The sequence below is a fragment of the Sphaerodactylus townsendi genome, linkage group LG08, assembly GCF_021028975.2.
Source record: "Sphaerodactylus townsendi isolate TG3544 linkage group LG08, MPM_Stown_v2.3, whole genome shotgun sequence".
NCBI classification, from domain to species: Eukaryota; Metazoa; Chordata; class Lepidosauria; order Squamata; family Sphaerodactylidae; genus Sphaerodactylus; species Sphaerodactylus townsendi.
The window spans coordinates 6,604,888-6,623,247 of record NC_059432.1 but is presented as its reverse complement, the minus strand read 5'-3'; the positions used below and the strand labels follow the sequence as shown (position 1 = coordinate 6,623,247).

At 50.0% G+C, this 18,360-nt stretch overlaps 1 protein-coding gene across 1 annotated transcript in view; it reads left to right on the top strand.

Annotated features, from left to right (window-relative positions):
• Positions 1-18,360, top strand: part of WDFY4 (WDFY family member 4) — a 243,619-nt gene that overhangs the window by 93,597 nt on the left and 131,662 nt on the right. Inside the window, exons 26-35 of the mRNA XM_048505876.1 lie at positions 1,254-1,616; positions 1,812-1,870; positions 2,629-2,847; positions 3,582-3,731; positions 4,374-4,467; positions 5,150-5,249; positions 6,293-6,498; positions 8,302-8,471; positions 9,757-9,882; positions 16,335-16,496. Of these exons, the coding sequence (XP_048361833.1) occupies positions 1,254-1,616; positions 1,812-1,870; positions 2,629-2,847; positions 3,582-3,731; positions 4,374-4,467; positions 5,150-5,249; positions 6,293-6,498; positions 8,302-8,471; positions 9,757-9,882; positions 16,335-16,496 (1,649 nt within the window). The remainder of the gene's footprint in view (positions 1-1,253; positions 1,617-1,811; positions 1,871-2,628; positions 2,848-3,581; positions 3,732-4,373; positions 4,468-5,149; positions 5,250-6,292; positions 6,499-8,301; positions 8,472-9,756; positions 9,883-16,334; positions 16,497-18,360) is intronic.

The following is an 18,360-nucleotide window of genomic DNA, read 5'->3' as shown; positions in this document are numbered from 1 at the left end:
CCATCCTGACATTCCGTCCCCCCCCCCCAAAGGCCTCCCTCACAGATGCGGGCGTTCTGGGTATGCTTTATGGAACGCCCGTACTAAGCGTGGTGCACTAACATGTCCGGCGTCCACCCACTCGTTCATCCCTTCCGGAAAATGGGTCCATGCCACCAGGTACTGCAGTCTCTTCCGGTAGACTTGGGAGTCTAGGATGCTGGTGTAGTTCCCCTCTTCCCCTTTCTGGGGAAGAAGCCTCTTCTCGTGCGTGCCATTTGTCCGGGGGGGGGCAGCGCTGCCTTCAGCAGGCTACTATGGAATACCGGGTGCACCCCCGAAACCTCTTGGGCAACTCTACCTCGGCCATTACCGAATTAATCACTTTAGTCACTTCTGTCCCAGTTTCCGGCAAGCCTGCAGCCCCCGGAGGTTTTTTGTGTAGAGGTACACCCAATCCCCGACGGCCAGAAGAAGGGGGCGCCTCTTCTTGTTGGCCTGCTCCTTATAGGCCTGTTTCGCTTTGTCCAGTGCCTTCTGCATGGGACCCCAAGCCTCCCGGATAGATTGCACCCACCCCTGGAGCTCCACTGGCGCTCCTGACGTATCTGACAAAAAAAGAGAAGGGCTTTGGCTGCTGGCCTGACACCACTTCGAAGGGGTTTTTCCCGGTACTGCTGTGCACGGCATTATTGTAGGCAGCGAATGGGAGCAGCTCGACCCAATTGTCCTGGTGGTAGTTTATGTAGCATCGTAAGTACTGCTCTAGTGTCTGGTTTGTGCGTTTGGTCTGGCCGTCTGTGGGTGCGTGAAACGCCAATGAAAGGGCCTGTTCCATGCCTAACAACTTTAGGAAGTGTCACCAGAACCGAGAGACAAACTGACTGCCCCGTCCAACACCACTTTCTCCAGAGCGGAGTGCAGGTGGCATATGTGCTGCACAAATAGCTGGGCTAGGCGACTGGCTGTGGTCAGGGAAGAGCACAGGACAAAATGGGCCTGCTTGGAGAACAGATCCACCACCACCCAGTGGGCAAGTCTGTGATAAAATCCATTGAAATCACCCACCAGGGCTCTTCAAGAGTAGGAAGCGGCTGAAGGAGACCTTGTTCCTTCCCCTGAGTCCGCTTGGCCCCCATGCACACTGGGCACCCCTTTACGTATGCCTCCACATCGCTCCGCAGCGACCGCCACCAGAATTGCCTGCGTGCTAGGTGCAGGGACTTTACAAACCTGAAGTGCCCCGACGATTTGGCATCATGGCACAACTGCAGGGCCGCCTTCCTGGCCTGGGGAGGTACCCTTCCACCAGATCCCCTCCCGCAAGTCCAGCCCCTCGCTATCACAGCATTCCTCTGGGGGCACCGGCTGCTTCCTGCCCTCCTTCAGTGCCCCCTCCAAGCCCACCGGGACAGGGGGCGGGGTCGCCTTGGCGCGAGTCTGGCTCCAGGTCGATACCGCCAAACTCAGCTGGGCGGGGGAGAACATGGAACCGTGGGGGGGGGCAGCCCCCGGGTGGGGAAGGCACGACAAGGCATCCGCCAAAACATTTGTTTTACCTGGGAAGAAATGCAACGTGAACTCGAAACGGGAGAAGAAGTTGGCCCAGCGGAGTTGCTTGGTGGACAACTTCCCCGGTGCTTTTAAGGCCTCTAAGTTCTTATGGTCCGTCCATACTTCGAACGGGAATTGAGCCAGTGGCGCCAAGCGCTCAGAGCTAGCTTAATCACCCCCATTTCCTTGTACCCTACTGTCCAGTTTAACTCTGCACCAGAAAACTTGCGAGACAAATAGGCGCAGGGGTGCAACTGTCCGTCCTCCCCCTGCTGTAGTACAGCCACCCCATAGCCTTGTCCGAGGCATCCACATGAACAACGAAGGGACGCGAGGGGTCGCCATGCCGGAGCACAGGCTCTGACGTAAAGGCACGTTTCAGTGCAGCAAATGCTGCCTTGCAATCCAGAGACCAGTCCAAAGGCGCCCCCAGCCCTTTGTCCTTAGTCCTTAGCAAGTTGGTGAGGGGGAGGGCGAGTTGGGCAAAGTATGCAATGAAGTCCTGGTAAAAATTTGTGTATCCCAGAAAGGATTGCAGTTGTCGCCGAGTGCGGGGGGCCTTCCATTGCAGGACATCTTGTACTTTGGCAGGGTCCATCTCCAGGCCATCTGGAATCCCAGAAAGTCCAACTTAGTTTTGTGAAACTCGCTTTTGGACAGTTTCACAAATAGCTCATTGTCCAGCAGCCATTTTAGCACGGCTCTCACTAGTTTCACGTGTTCCTCCAGTGAGTCAGAATAAATCAACACATCATCCAGGTACACAGCCACCTCCTTAAAAAGGAACTCCTGCGGTACCTCTTTTATGAGAGACATGAACACCCTGGGGCCCCCGGATAACCCGAATGGCATCACACAATATTCAAACTGACTTAGCCTCGTGTTGAAAGCTGTGCAGTGCTCCATCCCCTCAGCGATCCACACCTGATAGTAAGCTTCCTGAAGGTCTAGTTTGGTGAAAATCTGGTCCCCTCCCAAACAAGCCAACAAGTCCTTGATTGGGGGCAAGTGGTACTTGTTGCAAGCGGAGACCGCGTTCAGGCCCCGGTAGTCCGTGCACAGTCTCAACGCCCTGTCCTTCTTCATTATGAACAGGGCCGGGGCTGCGAACTCACTAGTACAGCGCCAGATGAACCCCCTGCAGAAGTTTTTGTCCAGGAACTGCCGGAGTGCCGCTGCTTCGGCTGGACTCATTGGGTAGAGGTGACTCTTAGGCAGCTGGGCTCCTGGTTTCAGCTCGATTTTACAGTCCGTGCTCTGGTGTGGGGGAAGCCGATCGCACTCCCCCTTCTCGAAAACCCTAGCCAAGTCCCGGTACTCTGGGGGAATCAGTTCCATTGTCTCTGCCGACCCAGCCATTTCCTGGGAGGGGCCCAGTTCTTGTGGCGGTGCCCCTGCCATGTGGGCTCCACACGGAGGATCGTGGAACGTTATGGCCCCTGCCCCCCAGTCAATTTGTGGCTCATGATCCCGTAGCCACGGGACGCCCAGTACAACTGTGTATTTTGCCATGGGCACGGTCATGAAGGAGCATTTCTCCCAGTGCTCCCCACATTGCAACAACACCGGTTCTGTCTTGTGGGTTGCGGGCCCCCCCCAACACCCTCCCATCCATCTGTTCGAACTCGATGGAACAATGTAGGGGTATCTGCTTCAAGCCTAGCTGGGCCACCAGGGAGGGGTGCATTAGGCAGGGGCACGCCCTGAATCTACCAGTGCTTTCGCCTTAACCGTAACTCTACTCCTGCGGTTGCTTAGGGTAAGGGGCGCTAGGAGGGGGCAGCAAGAGCCGCTAGTCAGCTGTGTGACGCCCTGTGGGCGGTCTTGGGCGTTCTCTAGGCCAGGTCACTGTCGTTTCCCGCCGGCTCTGAGCTGGTATTGGAGTCCCCTGACTCGCCTGACTCTTCAGGGCCCACCTCCCCCAGACGCATTCCCATACCCCTCTCGGCCTTACTCTGTTTGGGCAAGGACTTAGGGGCCGGCCTACTTCCTTGCTTGGTGCCCCCCCCCCCGCTTTGAGAGTCCTCCTGAACCTCCCTCATTCCCAGGACAAACAGCAGCAATATGACCCTTGCTCCCGCAAGACAGGCAAAGTCCAAATCGCCTGCGCCAGGCATACTGTGACTCTTCGGGCCCTGTTTCGCTCCTCACAAAGGAACAGGGTTTTGCTGGGGTGCTACTCCGTCTGGTCGGTGCAGGTGGGAGTGCCTCCTGAGGCTGGACCGGCATAAAGTGTGGAATTCACTGACAGGATGTTGTGATGCCCACAGACATTGATCACTTTCAAACGGGATTAGAGAGATTCATGTAGGGCCAGTCTCTTAAGCAGGTATGAGCCATGGTGACAGAGGCAGGAAACCTGGAGGCAACATCAGGGGAAGGCCTCAGCCTCTATGCCCTGTTTTTGGCCCTGCAGGAGACGGATGAAACTAGATGAACCACAGGTTTGATCCAGCAGGGCTCTTCTGTTGTTGATGAGGCAAAGGCTGTGCCAAATTAGGCACACTGTGAAGTTTGCCAAGAACATGTCCAACAATTGAATGTACCCTATTTGCAGGCATTCGTAGCTGTTTGATATCAACCCAGTAGGTCAGATGATTGATTCACATCTGAAAGACACCTTCGAATATGTGAACTTCGACTGTGGGACTTGCTTGTGGTGAACCACAACCTGACAGCTTGGCTCATGACCTCCTTGCCAATCACAAGCAGGGACCTGATTTTGTGAAGTTGGCTTCAATAGGTCGCCTGTCTGTGGCTATGCTGTGTTTTACAGCATCCCTTCCTAATCATACTTTCTGAACATGCAAGTTCTCATGGCCTGAATGTTTGATGGGCAGAGGGATCAGATCAGTAACTTGGCTGACTTTCATCCTTCCCCAGATGTTGGTTGGTATCCATTATTAGCAAATACCAACAAAGACCCAGATACTAGTGAGTTTAGTGTAAAGGTTTACTAGCTAAAAGGGTAGGTTAACATGGTGATCATGTTGGATGTAGCAATGTCTAATGTGCAAAGGAACTGAGAAGATCCAGCAGGAGGCTGCCAAGTGGCAGTATAGTGACTCCACTGTCCTTTTGTGTCACCTCTTGTCTGTCCTTGGACTGGCACTGTCAGGTCTAATATCCTGCTTGGAAGTTAGTTGCAGAGACTCTTCCTAGCTAGCAAGACAGCAGCATGCTGTCTCTCCCTCTTGCCTGTCCTAAATGTACCTCCTGAGAAACATGTACCTTAAACAGTGTGTTCGCTGCTTCTCTGGAGTAAATTTCAACAGATAAAACAACAAACACTGTACTGTTGCATATTTACAGCAGTCTCATCACATGGGTAAAACTGACTCTGACTAGATCAAAGAAAAAGCAAGTTAACTTTATAACTTCAGGGACATGTGCTCACAAAGATGGCTGCCAAACTGACCAACAACTAGTCAATAGGCCAGCTCATCAAAATGTGGCCTCAACATCCTGTTACATGATTGTGTGTGTGTGTGTGTTTAAGTTTTTGTCATCACTCAGTTACTGGAGAAAATGTTATGTGTACTTTGACCCATGTGACCTCAATTGTTCATTAGCATGGGTCTCCTTGCATACTTTGTTTCTGTCCTTTGATTTTTAGCTTTGAGCCAAACACCTGGAAACAGAATCTGGCTCCGAAACCAGCTGCTGAGGATGCTGCTGGATGTCCTGTGCTCCGACCAGCTTCATCCATTCGCGCAGTAAGTCTGGGCTTTTGCTCTCGCTAGATTTCGCCCGGGACTCAACCTTAATTCTTATTGATGGAGCTCTCATAAAGACCCTCAGGCCAGAACGTGCAGTTCTGTGTGGCATTTGAACATTCAAGGAGCCAAATGTTACAGATGCCCAGAAGAGGAAAGCGCCTCTAAAACCAGTTAGGTTTAAGCCACGTGCAAGACTAACATGCAATTCTGGATTTCTTCGCGGCATGTTAGGTGGGAACAACCAAGAACAGGCATGTGGCCAGCTGGGAATTCCAACCAAAAGGCTGGCCTCGCACCCAGCTGCACCCGGCTTCTCATGAGAAGCAGTTCCATTCAGATCTCCCGACTTCCCCAAGGCAGGCCTGGATGGCTTCTCACTGCTGTGGGGCCAGTCACTGTTGACGTCACTGCCGTTCCCCAGGATCTGAGTTTTCTAAAAGCTTTCTGCGTTGTCAGGAAAAAAAGGGGTTGGGGTGCGCTAATGATTTTTCTCCCCAGTTTGTCATAAAATAATGTGACGATGTAATTGTCACAACCCCGGACTTGTCCAATCAACAGATCAGTACTTTAAAAGCAGAATTTTCATTTCTTGATTACAAGCATAGAAAAGCTGAAGACTTCTTATTGTCAGAACTGACTACAACACAGTGGGCAAACCATCGTATCCGCCACAGTAGCAACGCCGTTCCCACACACACCCTGTTCCACCTTTGGGCACACTCACACACCTTCCTGGGACAGTGAGAAACAGGCATCCAAAACCTGCCCCTGCTCCCAGCTTCAGAAACCATTACTGAGTGAGATCAGAGACAGACTGGGACAAGCTGGAATCATTGCAAACAGCCCCCAAGGCTGCTCTCTAAGAGAGACCCCAAATGAAACATGGCACGGCCCTGGCTAACATCTTGCAGGACCATGACCGTCATATTAGCTGCTGCTAGGTCCTCACTAGGGACAAAGGCAGGGCATCAGTAAAATAAATAAATGGGCATCTCTCTGTGTGTGGTGTGCGTATTTTCGTCCAGGTGTTTGCCATGCAGAATCCAAGAGGCCGTGTTCCTGGCCCTGGGGCCTGACTGGTTCCTGATGTTCATCCAACGTGACGTGCACGTCACCACAGTGGTCCTGGTGGTCAGGCTGCTGCTCCACTTCCTGCACAATCGCGCCCTCCTGTGCAAATTCAAGGAGGGGATGATGGCCGGCTTGTGGCTGGAGAACAGCTTGAAGGGGCTCAACATTTTGATGGGTGAGTTCTCAACCTGCTCAGCTACAACATCACCCCCCTAAAGTCGTAATGTGATCTGAACCCTGAGGCCAGGAAGATGGAAGAAGGCAGCAGCTGGGGGGGGGGGGGGGGGAGCAGAGAAAGGCTTTCTGTCAGGCCGGCCAGAAATCTGGTTTGTGAGACAGGACCACTGGAAGAGACAGGCCCAAAGGAAGAGTCTGTGACAGAGGCAGGGTCGGCATCAGCATGCTGTGGGGCAGGGCAACTGCCAGGGTCTGGAACTTCAGGCAGGGCCCACGGTTACTGACCCCCTCCCCCATGCATTGAGGCCTTCCCTGCCCATTTGTTTACAAGTGTCCCACCCCCCACACTTCTACGTGTCAGCATGGATGGGGCACCCTCTGGCAGCTGCAGCAATACCTACTGCGGGTACCAGCCAGTGCCATCAGGGAAAGGGCATGAATGGGGCTCAGGCAGGCCGTGAGCACAAGAGGGCTTGTGAGCAAGAGAAGGAAACCAAGTCAGGTGGGGGGAAAGGAAGGCCTGGGGGGGGGGGGGCGGGGAGTAATTAGAAGGGGACCTCTGGGAACTGTCTGCCCACAGCCACAAAATCTGGAACCAGCACTGGGTGGAGGGAAGTGCGTGTCCCAAGTCAAGCTGCTTTGGTCCTGAGGGTCAAGTGAATAGGTGCTGAGTCAGTTGGTGGAACCTGGAAGGATGCCCTTCCCTGCCTTGTGCCGTTCAGCCTGCCATTCCTTCAGTTGGAGGTGCAGGAGGCAAGGGCATGCTGGGTTAGGGATTCCCCCCTCCCCTTGTGCCCTGCAGTCTCCTTGGGAGGGGCTCGGATGGGGATGCTTTCCTTGCCTTCCTGGGCAGGTTGCCCTTTTGAGATGGACGTGAGGGCTGCAGAAAGGAGAGCACAAGGAGTCATGTTCATTACCAAATCCCACAGCAGAATCTGCAGGCGTGAGATGGCTCCCTGTTTATGGGCCCACTGGCACTGATGGTGGCTGAGCGTCATGTCATTCTTCAGCATTTGGGCCTCATAGGTCCCTTCCGTACATGCAAAATAATGCGTTTTCAAACCACTTTCACAACTGTTTGCAAGTGGATTTTGCTGTTCCGCACAGCTTTAAAGAGCACTGAAAGCAGTTTGAAAGTGCATTATTCTGCATGTGCGGAATGAGCCATAGAATCCTAGGCCAGAAATGCTACTAGTGATATGAATTTGAGACTTCTGCCGAGGCCAGACCACCGACCTGGATGGTCCAGGCTAGCCTGGTCTCAGAAGCTCAGCAGGGTAGGACCGGTTAGTCCTTGGAGGGGAGGCAGCCAAGGAAACCTAAGGTTGCTATTCAGAGGCAGCCTGTGGCGAACCACCTCTGCATGCCTCTGGCCCTGACAACCGTACAGGGGTGTTGTAAGTCATTTGCGATGTGACTGCACTCCCCGCCCCCGCCCCCCCCCAGGCCAGAGGGAAGGTTTCTCATCTTCCGGCCACATTGGTTTCCATTCTCCCTGGGCTGAGGGTGGTGCGCGGGGGAAGGGGGTGTCCCTTGCTGAGTATATGCTGCCTTATGCTGAATCAGGCCCTCAGCCCATGAAGACCAGTCTTGTCCACTCAGGCTGGGGTCTCAGGTGGACGTTTTCCACGTCATGACTGGCTGCTCTGCTACTGAGCTGCACACGCGAGCAAGGAGGCAGGTCCCGTCAGACAGTTTCTTCCCTCAGTTGGATTCATCTTCCGGGTCCAGAGTGGTTTTTTCTTAGGGATTTGAAAGGAGGGCTAAGGATTTATGTACGTCTTTATTTATTTTGCCACAGACAATTTAAAGAGCTGTGCCCAGCTACCTGAATGCAGTCCATACCTGCTGTATGGATTTGTAGAGCTGAAGGCGTCCCTGAGCAACTGTATCCACATCCCTGAGGTCTATTTTCTGCTGTCAGGACTACTTCTGGCCACTCCGGTGTCAGAGCCAGCAGATGAACCTGAGGTAACCTCCCTATGAAGAAGCGAGGGGCAAACGAGCATCTCTGCCAGAGAGTCCCACCTGCAGCCCTTTCCTGGCCTCCACACCAGTTCAGCCAAGAGGCATGCCGGCCGTCTGACTGATTTTAGGCCACTGTTTGTATGAATTGCTGCATTCTTTTCCTCAGAGTCTGAAAGTCAAGCTCCCCTCTTATTTGCAGCAAACTTTGAGCGACCGTCGGGGTTGTCACCTCTGGGTTGGGAAATGCCTGGAAATTTGGGGCACCTGGAAGATCTGCTGTTACAACGGACCCCCAGAGATCAGATCCCTGGGAGAAAATGGCTGCTTTGGAGCGTGGCCTCCACGGCATCGCACCCCTGCTGATGTCCCTCCCCTCTCCAAACTCCCCAGGCTCCACCCCCAAAATCTCCAGGCATTTCCCAACCTGGAGCTGGCCACGCTGGTTTCAAGAGAAATAGCCAGGATACACTGAGGCTGGTTTTGCACGTTCTGAATGCTCCGTGGCTTTGCTGGGGAGAGCACCTGCTGCGGGGCTTCTCACCCTGCTTGTAGTTCCCCCCGGCTGCCTGGCTCTTTCCGAGTCAGGGGAGGTGAGGGAAGCCCCGAATGGTTCCCTACAGGCTCAGGGCTTTCCCTGAAGCACCGTGAGCTCTTCCTCAGTCTTTTTCACACATGTGCGGACAGTCTCCGTTTCCTGCGTTTGGATTGGCTGAATCTTGCCCCATACCCCCACTCACTTTCACTATTCAGTTTTACATGACTCTGAACACAAATCAGGTGCTGACAATCGGCACCCTCGGGCCCCCCTCATCTAAAATCCTTGCACGTGTGAGAGAATTGGCTTCCCCCCTTTTGCGGCGCCTGCACGCACCACTTTTCTGCCCAAGGCTTTTCCCTCCAGTTTTTTTCACTGTAACGGGGAGGGGTGCTTCTCAGTGCCTGTCCATTGGTGGGGCGGGCCGGAGCCGCAAGGCAGGAAAACTGGCCCCATTTCTGCTGCAGAGGAGTTTTGCACGGCCGAAGCCTCTGGAGCAACGAAGGGGCATTTCGGAAGGACCTCAATCTTTGTGGTTCAGGAAATTCGTGGAGCAAACCCATTGCCGCAGGGCGGCTCCGGGGCAGAAATGTGGCAGTCACGCTGCAGCACCGGGGGCTGTGCAGAACTCCCAATTGCATCGGGGCAATTTTGGCATGCAAAATCAGCCTGAGTGATAGGCAGAGTGTGCTGTACAGTTGATTCATCTGACACCATTTCCTTCTGTAGCTTCATAAAATGCCCCTCTTTTAGGCCAATCTGGAGTCCATGTTGCAGTGGCTGCTGCGCAACCACACGGCCGATTCCGTTGCCAAGGTGGGCTTGTGCCCAGAAGCAGCGGTTCTGCTGCTGGAGATGGCGAAGGCCACAGTGAACAGGGTAAGTGCTGGGCTGGGCTTGTCAATTTTTTTCATTTGACTTGTAGAGATGCTTTGGAGAGTTTCAGCAGCACATGGGTGCAGGACCCGTGGGGGGGGGGGGCAACTCTGCCATGCAAGGGGGAACAACAGTGAAGTCTGCTCCTGTTTATCGTCCCAGATTTGAGGTTCCTTTTCAAGTTCCCTTGAGTGCTGTAACTGCCCTCTGGGGCTGACTGTTGTCAGTGAGGTGACTTCCTGTTCTATTCCCCTCTGGTCCTTTCCCAGCTCAATGGCAGTTCCCTTTGCAAGCCTTTGCAAACAGCTTTTTAATCCGGTTGCCATCCTACAGGGCAAGTCTGGAGTTCTCAGAGAATCACAACTGATCATAGAATTGCCAGCTTCATGTCCTGGGAATAGTGGGGTACAGCCTGGGATGGAGATGTACAGTTTCTCCTGCCTCTATACCCTTTTGACATTCACATTGGATGTTCTATGCCAGGGGTAGGGAACCTGCGGCTCTCCAGATGTTCAGGAACTACAATTCCCATCAGCCCCTACCAGCATGGCCAATTGGCCATGCTGGTGAGAATGATGAAATTGGTAGTTCCTGAATTTATCTGGAAGCCGCATGGTTCTATGTTCTATGCATTCAAGAATGGGATAGATCAGGAAATAGACATACATGACCGAGGCACCAGTTGAGGGGAGAATCACAGTTCTCCATGAATAAAGCATTCTGGCTTGAGTGTTGTGGATATTCCAGGGTGTGCAGCCGGGGGTTTGTAGTTGCTTCTCCAATGTTAGAGCAAAAACATTACAGCAAAAACTACCAGACCACGGCATGCAGCCCAGAAAACCCAGAAAACCCAATAGATTCTGGCATGAGTTTGGCCGGAAATGAGCTATCTTTGCCACTGATCTATAAATGCACCTGGTTTTCATTTGCCACACAGCAACCAGACATCAGTTGGCTGCTTGGGGGGCCAGTGTGGTGTAGTGGTTAGGAACAGTGAACTCTAATCTGGCAAACCAGGTTCAATTCCCCACTCCTCCACATGAGCGACAGACTCTAATCTGGTGAACTGGATTTATTTCTCCGCTCTTCCACTGGAAGCCTGCTGGGTGACCTTGGGCCATTTGCAGTTCTCTCTTACCACACAAGGTGTCTGTTGTGGGGAGAGGAAGGGAAAAGGAGTTTGTCGGCTGCCTGGAGACTCCTCACAGGAGTGAAAGGTGGGGTATAAATCCAAACTCTTCGTAATGAACTAGCAAAGTCCAGGCAAAAGTAACTGTTATGAGTTCTTTATTGAGCTGGCATTCTTAGTCAGAAACAGGCAATGCGAGAACTGAAACCCAGATTACAACCCACAGCTTTTAGCAGACAGGCTCCCGCCAAAAAGGAATAAACAAGGCAGGATGTCACACGGAGTTTCACACAGACTGGCAAGCAAGTAAAAGATAACCAAAACAGCTAAATTCCCCTTCCTGGGCGTTGAGCTGAGAGTGTCCAGCAGACACCTCGTCAAGGTCAGAAAACACACACACACACACACACACACACACACACACACACACACACACACACACACACACACACACACACACACACACACACACACACACACACACACACACACACACACCCCACTTTACACTCTTCGTCTTCTCTTCTGAATATCGCTGTCCTTTCCTGCCTGTGGCAGCCGCACCCTGCAGTGAATTGCAGGGGCGTAACGAGGCAGCCCTGGGCAAACTGTAGCCCTGGGCAAAACCAGTTGGATGCCCCCCCCCCCCCATGGGCGGCCACTCCACCACGACCAAATTTTTTTTTGCACCAGGACATTGGTGCCTGCAGGGGGTGCATTTTTAGACATATCAGCACCAATATTTCAGCATATCATCAGGAGACTGTCCTTATGCTACTCCCAGGTTTGGTGAGGTTTGGTTCAAGAGGAGTCCCAACGTTATGGACTCCCAAAGAGTATACATCCCCATTGTTTCCAATGGGGGCTAATAGGAGATGGAGGCTACAGTTTGAGGGTCCATAACTTTGGCCCCCTGAGCCAAACTGCGCCAAACTTGGGGAATTGCCATCATCTCAGATGATACCCTGAATTTTAGTGCTGATACATCCAAAATGCACCCCTGCAGGAACATATCGAAATTTGCCCAAGAATCTTTGTTCTGCATTAAGTGTTCTGCATTGCTGTCAATGGGGGGGTTGCAGGCTGGGGGGGGCAGCACATTTCCTGAAGGCACAGTCTCTCAAAACTTTCAGGGTCTGCGTAAGGAGACTGCCCTAATGATACTCCCAGGTTTGAGGGTGCAGTTTGGTTCAGGGCCAAAGGGTCCATGGACCCTCGAAACTGTAGCCCCATCTCTATTAGCTCCCATTGGAAACAATGGGGGGGATAGGAACACCTTTGGAAGTCCATAGCTTTTGGACTCCTGAACCAAACCTCACCAAACACGTGGAGGGTAGCATAAGGACAGTCTTCACGCTGAAATTTTGAATGCCTCTAACCTAAGCCCCCTGCTGGCGAAAGTGGAAAACCACTAAAATACTCAAAAGCAGACGGCATTTTGATGCCCCACAAGGTGATGCCCTGGGCAGCTGCCCACCTTGCCCAATGGGCATTCAAATCCTGAGAAATTTGCCCAAGAAGCTTTGTTCTGCATTGAGTGTTCTGCATTGCTGTCCATGGGGGGTTGCAGGCTGGGGCACATTTCTGAGCACAGTCTCCAAAACTTTCAGGAGTCTCATCAGGAGACTGCCCCTATGTCCTCAGGTTTGGTGCAGTTTGGTTCAGGGGGGCCAAAGTTATGGACCCTCAAAACTGTAGCCCCCATCTCCTATTAGCTCCCATTGGAAACAATGGGGGATAGGGGCACCCCCTTTTGGAAGTCCATAACTTTGGACTCCCTGAACCAAACCTCACCAAACGTGGAGGGTAGCATAAGGACAGTCTTCTGATGATACGCTGAAATTTTGGTGCCTCTAGCCTGCGCCCCCTGCTGGCCGAAAGTGGAAAACCACTAAAATACTCAAAAACGAACCCAGCATTTTGATGCCCCCCACAAGGTGATGCCCTGGGCATGCCCTTGTGCTTAATGGGCGTGCAGCCAGTGAATTGTGATGCTCTCCTGCCATCTCTGTCTGTCCCATGCTGCTCCCTCTTCTTTGTCATCATGTTTGCCAGTTGCTAAACATTCTCACCAGGACAACTGCCACATTCAGGCACTTTATGCTGGCTCTTTCTGCATTGGCCCATGGAACACGCAGCAGGCTCTTGTGCCCCCGGTCCGAAATGTTTTATGTTTACTCCCCTAGATCACAGGTGTCCAAGAGCTCTTTTTCAGGTACCTGCCAAGTGTTTTTAGACAGTGGGCAAAGCCTTTGCCAAGCAAAACTTCTGATTGGCCATGGGGAATTTGATTGGCAATTTTTTTTTAATAGCCACCACAGCACAAGGATCTTTGCTGAGTGTGCTGTGACAGCCATTTTGTGATTGCGTTACCCCTTGCGGCAGCCATTTTGTGGTTGCACCCACAAGCCTGTGTCAGAATTCCAAAGGTGCCTGCAGGTTGGGGACCTTGCCCTCAAGGATGTCGGTAAGGGTGGGGGGGAGTTTCCCTGGGTTTAACCACCCCCATTACATGTCTGAAGCTCCGCTGCCTGTTTGCAGGTTTTTTGTATTTTTAAGTGTTTTTTCAGGTTTTGGCCTGCAGGGGGTGCACTGTTTAGGCTAGCAGCACCAAAATTTCAGGGGTTTTTTTGGGGGGAGACTCTTCTGATGATACCACCCAGGTTTGGTGAGGTTTGGTTCAGGGGGTCCAAAGTTGTGGACTCCCAAAGCGGGTACCCCATCCCACATTGTTTCCAATGGGAGCTAATAGGAGATGGGGCTACCCTTTGAGAGTCCTTAGCTTTGGATCCCCTTAACCAAACTTCACCAAACCTGGGTGGTATCATCAGGAGAGTCTCCTAAAGATACCCTGAAAGTTTGGTGCTTCTGGCTTAACACTTGCACCCCTGAAAGCAGGCCCCCCAAATTTCCCCAGATTCTTTTTTTAAATCCACCCCCTTCAGCGTGGATTTAAAGGGAGAATCTGAGGTCCCCAGTTTAAACATTGAAAGTGATACTGTTTCAGGGTGGGGGATAATCCACCCCCAAACAACATCACTTTAAATTTTGTTTTAACTGGGGACCCCAGATTCTCCCTTTAAGGTGGATTTAAAAGGAGAATCTGTGCTCCCTAGTTTAAACACCATTGAAAATGATGCTGTTTGGGGGTGGATTCCAGTATCACAGTGGCCGCCCATTGGGGGGGCCCCCACAAAACTCAGATTTTGCATCAGGCTCCATTTCCCCTAGCTTCACCACTGCCCAGAGGGGAGGGCAGAAGGGACTGTTGGCTGCCAGCTGGGAGCCCAGCTGGTGGGGGGGGGGGGGCGGGCAGGGTAGGGAAGCCTGCCATCCCTGGCCTCGGAGAGCTGCTTTTATAAGTACTGAGGCCGGGGGTGGGGCTTGGGGAGGTGGGGCCATGCCCCCAGGAGCAGGTGGGAACATGGCCCCACCCCCCAAATCCACCCCATAAAAATCTATACCTGCATCCCTGCTTGCCCTCCATTTTGGTTAACAGCTTTGTGACAGCTGCTGTGTTGAATTCAAACCTCTCACAGCCCAGTTCCACCTTCTTTCTGGATGCCGTTGTAGAATGTTGTGAATGGTGTGTTCTAGCACAATGCTGAGATTACAATATATTGTATGATAAGTGTGGAGGCAAAACAGAGCATTTCCCCCAGGAATTAAGCCAAGCCTGCATTTATTTATCCTCTCTGATGAAGGTCGAATTTTTGGTCGAATTCCCACTAAGAAATTAAATCCAGATATAACCAGGTTTCATCCTGTTTCACCCTCCCCACTGATAGAACATCCATGTCTATCACGCTTTCAAACAGTGCAGCAGCACTCCCCACGATCGCGCGATTGAACATGTGATCTGCTCAGTGGCTTTCTTTCTCGTCCTGATTGGCTGTTGTGTTGTGTTGGGCGGGAATTTTTTAAAACTTCTTTTTTGTGCAGCTACGTCACCACGTGCATGCATAGATAAGACGGCAGCTGTTTTTCGCACTAACGTTTGTTTATGCGCGGCTTTGGAACTCTTTACCCACACAGGTGAATTGGCACAAAAGTCTAATTTTAGTTTACAGTTGGCATAGAAATCACGTTCCATGCAGCCACATTTCCATGTAGCCTTCGCCGGGGCAAAACAAAAAAAAGGGCTGGGCATGAATCACGCACAGCCCACTGCGCTCTGATTGGCTGGAAGGCTCTGCGGCACTGCCAACGGTAGGAAATTAAATCTAGATTGAAACCCCGAATCTCCCCACCAATCGGGATTTGGTGCATGTTTTTTTAAAAGGTGCACATACATGCAGGTTCTGGAAAAAAACACGATCAGGGGGAGAGGGAGCGCCAGAACCGGGATGAATCCGTGTTTGGCGATCAGGCAGTGGGGAGTTCTTGCTGAAACCTGGTTATTTTGTGTGAGTATCACGCGATTAATTGACCGTGGAGAATCGACCTCTGTGAAACTTCTGTGCACATCTGTGCTTAAGCATTGTTTGCAAAAACATGTTACCATGCAGTGTTTGAGTGTGAAAATGATTGCAGTGTGGTTTGTACTTCTAAATTGCAAGCGGGCATCATCATTGTAATTGGGATTTGTACTTTGAAATTGCAAGAGTTTTCACGTCTGTTGAAATAAGTGCATTGCAGGGAACTTGTTCCCCAGGTAAGAAATTGTATACCCTCGTTGTTAAGGTTTTTGTTTTCCTCCTAGCCCATGTGGGGTTCTCATCAGTTGTAATTTACTTTCAGTACAGGTTTCTTTCTGTGTGTTACCTTATGTTTGATAGTTGAAGCCCAGTGAGGCAATTGTTACATTACATTAAACTCTTCATTAAGGTCTTCATGACTACAATTTAATTTTGGCCAAGGTTATCTCGGATGTAACTGAATTTGGATTCTTCGGCCCATGTTGCCGGGTCCTTATCTTCTTAAGGCTACCTCCAGGGCAGGTGTTGGGTTGGCTCGAGTCCTGGGGGATGGGAACTCTCGTCTGTGTGAATCTGCTATGTGAAACTATTCTTCTGCTGCTTCCTGACTGCTTGTCTCTCCTCTGCTAAGCTAGTGAAGGCCACATACTTTGGTCTGTAGTACAGCTGTGGAGTTGTATGGTGGGTGGGGGGTGAGCATGCTGGTTACTTTAAAATAGATATGTCTCCTGGGGCCAGCAGAGACTGTACTGGACTTATCTTACCTGCAATAAAGAAATCATTGTTCATCAACAACTGTTTCAATTGTCTGGTTTAAGGAGGTTCTGACAGCAGGAAGCTGTTGCGACTCTGGGCCGAAGACATTGGGAGGAGCGATCCTGTTAGAAACACTGTGGTTTGCTTTTTAGGTTCCTGCCGATGCAAAAGATTGTTGGGAGCTCAACTGCCTCGGGCACATTATGCAGTTCTTCTGTATGGTCCATCGCAGATACTCTCAGGATCCCCTCTGGTGCAACTCAGACTTCCTGCAGGCCTTGGCGCTGGTCTTTTCCCCCTCTGTGGCGCTCCAGGTATGAATGGCTAGTCCAGTTACGTGGGAGCCAGAGTCCATCGCCCTTTTGTGCTGCTGTTTGGTGAAAGGTTGTGAGGGAGAGTTCCTCAGCCTCTCTACCCTAGAAAAGCAGGAGATTCAGAACAGAGAACCCCGATTCCTTTTATCGAATCAAATCATCGAATCAAAACCTACAAGTCAGAAACCAATTCCTTACTTTTATGACATTTGAAAATGTTATTACAAAATATTAGACAAGATAAAAACTTGGAAGGATTAAAAATTGGGGGAGTAAGCTATAAAATTCAGGCATTTGCCGATGATATTTTGATTATTCTTGATGACCCAATAAATAAAATTCAGTACCTCTGGCAGGTGATAGAAGATTTCAGTAATTTGTCAGGCTTTACTATTAACAAAACAAAAACAAAAATTCTAGCATTTAACTTGAGTAAAAAAGAAGAAACCCAACTGGCAGAGCTTTCAGGTTGTAAAATAGTTCAAGAAGCTAAATATTTGTGGATCATTTTATCAAAAATTAATCGTGATATTTATAGGAATAATTATCGTCGATTATGGAAAAAATTAAAACAAGATTTGAGTAAATGGGCTAACCTTAATCTATCTGTCTTAGCTAAAGTAGCATTGGTCAAAATGGCAATCCTACCTAAAATGATGTATTTACTTCAATCTATCCCATTCATAGACAATCTGAAACCTTTTAAAGAATGGAAAAGAGACATTAACAAATTTATCTGGGGTGGTAGGAAACCCCATGTTAAATATAAAATAATGATTTCCAGGAAAGAAAGGGGAGGTTTGTCTTTGCCCGATATGTACCTCTACTATGTATCAAATTTACTATCCTGGATAAAGGACTGGATTGATCTGATTAATACCAATATTCTAAATCTGGAAAAATACGACTTAAATTATGGCTGGCATGATAGGCTTTGGGTATTGGATGAGAACAAAAAATTCAGAACATTTAACCAGCACTATGTAAGAAAATCATTAATAAAAGTATGGGACAGGTATAGAGTACTCTTTATAGAACAACCCCTTTATGGCTATCAAGGCTAGAAGCAATTAACATGAAAGGCTGGCTGAGAGAAACTATATGGCCATCTTATAAGGAATTATTAGAATTTGATAGAGGGAAACCTAAATTAAAAGAAAAAAATAACATACAAATATTGGGAAAAGAATGTAATTGGTATACCTATTTGCAGCTCACAGACTGTTTTAAAAAAGACAAGAAAAATACAGGTTTCCACTATAAACCTACTAAATTCGACAAAATATTAGCCAAGGGTAACAAAAAATTAATAAGTAAGATTTACACATATCTAATAGATATAGAAACAGAAGATGAACTATTAAAACCACTATGTTACATTGGGCAAAAGATCTAGGTAGGAATATTGATCTAAATGAGTGGGAAACAGTCTGGAGGAGAGCACATTCCTCTATCCTGAGTACGGATATAAAAGAAAATACATATAAGATGATACATATGTGGTATTTAACCCCAGTGGCCATAGCTAAGATAAACAGTACTTACCCGATATATTGTTGGAAATGAGAGAGAGAAGTAGGCACCTTCATCCACTCTTGGTGGTATTGTAAAAAGATAAAGAGATTATGGTTCAAGATTCAGAGCCCTTCGGGGGTTGGGCGGTATATAAGTTTGAAAAATAAAATAAAATAAAATATACAAATACAAAAAATACTTAATGTACAATACAATATGGAACCAGGGTTGTATCTATTGGGACTACATAATATAAAGGAACTGCAACCACACGCTGTATTGATTACCGGTACTTATCTTACGGCGGCAGCAAGGATATTAATTGCAGCCAATTGGAAATTTAAAAAGG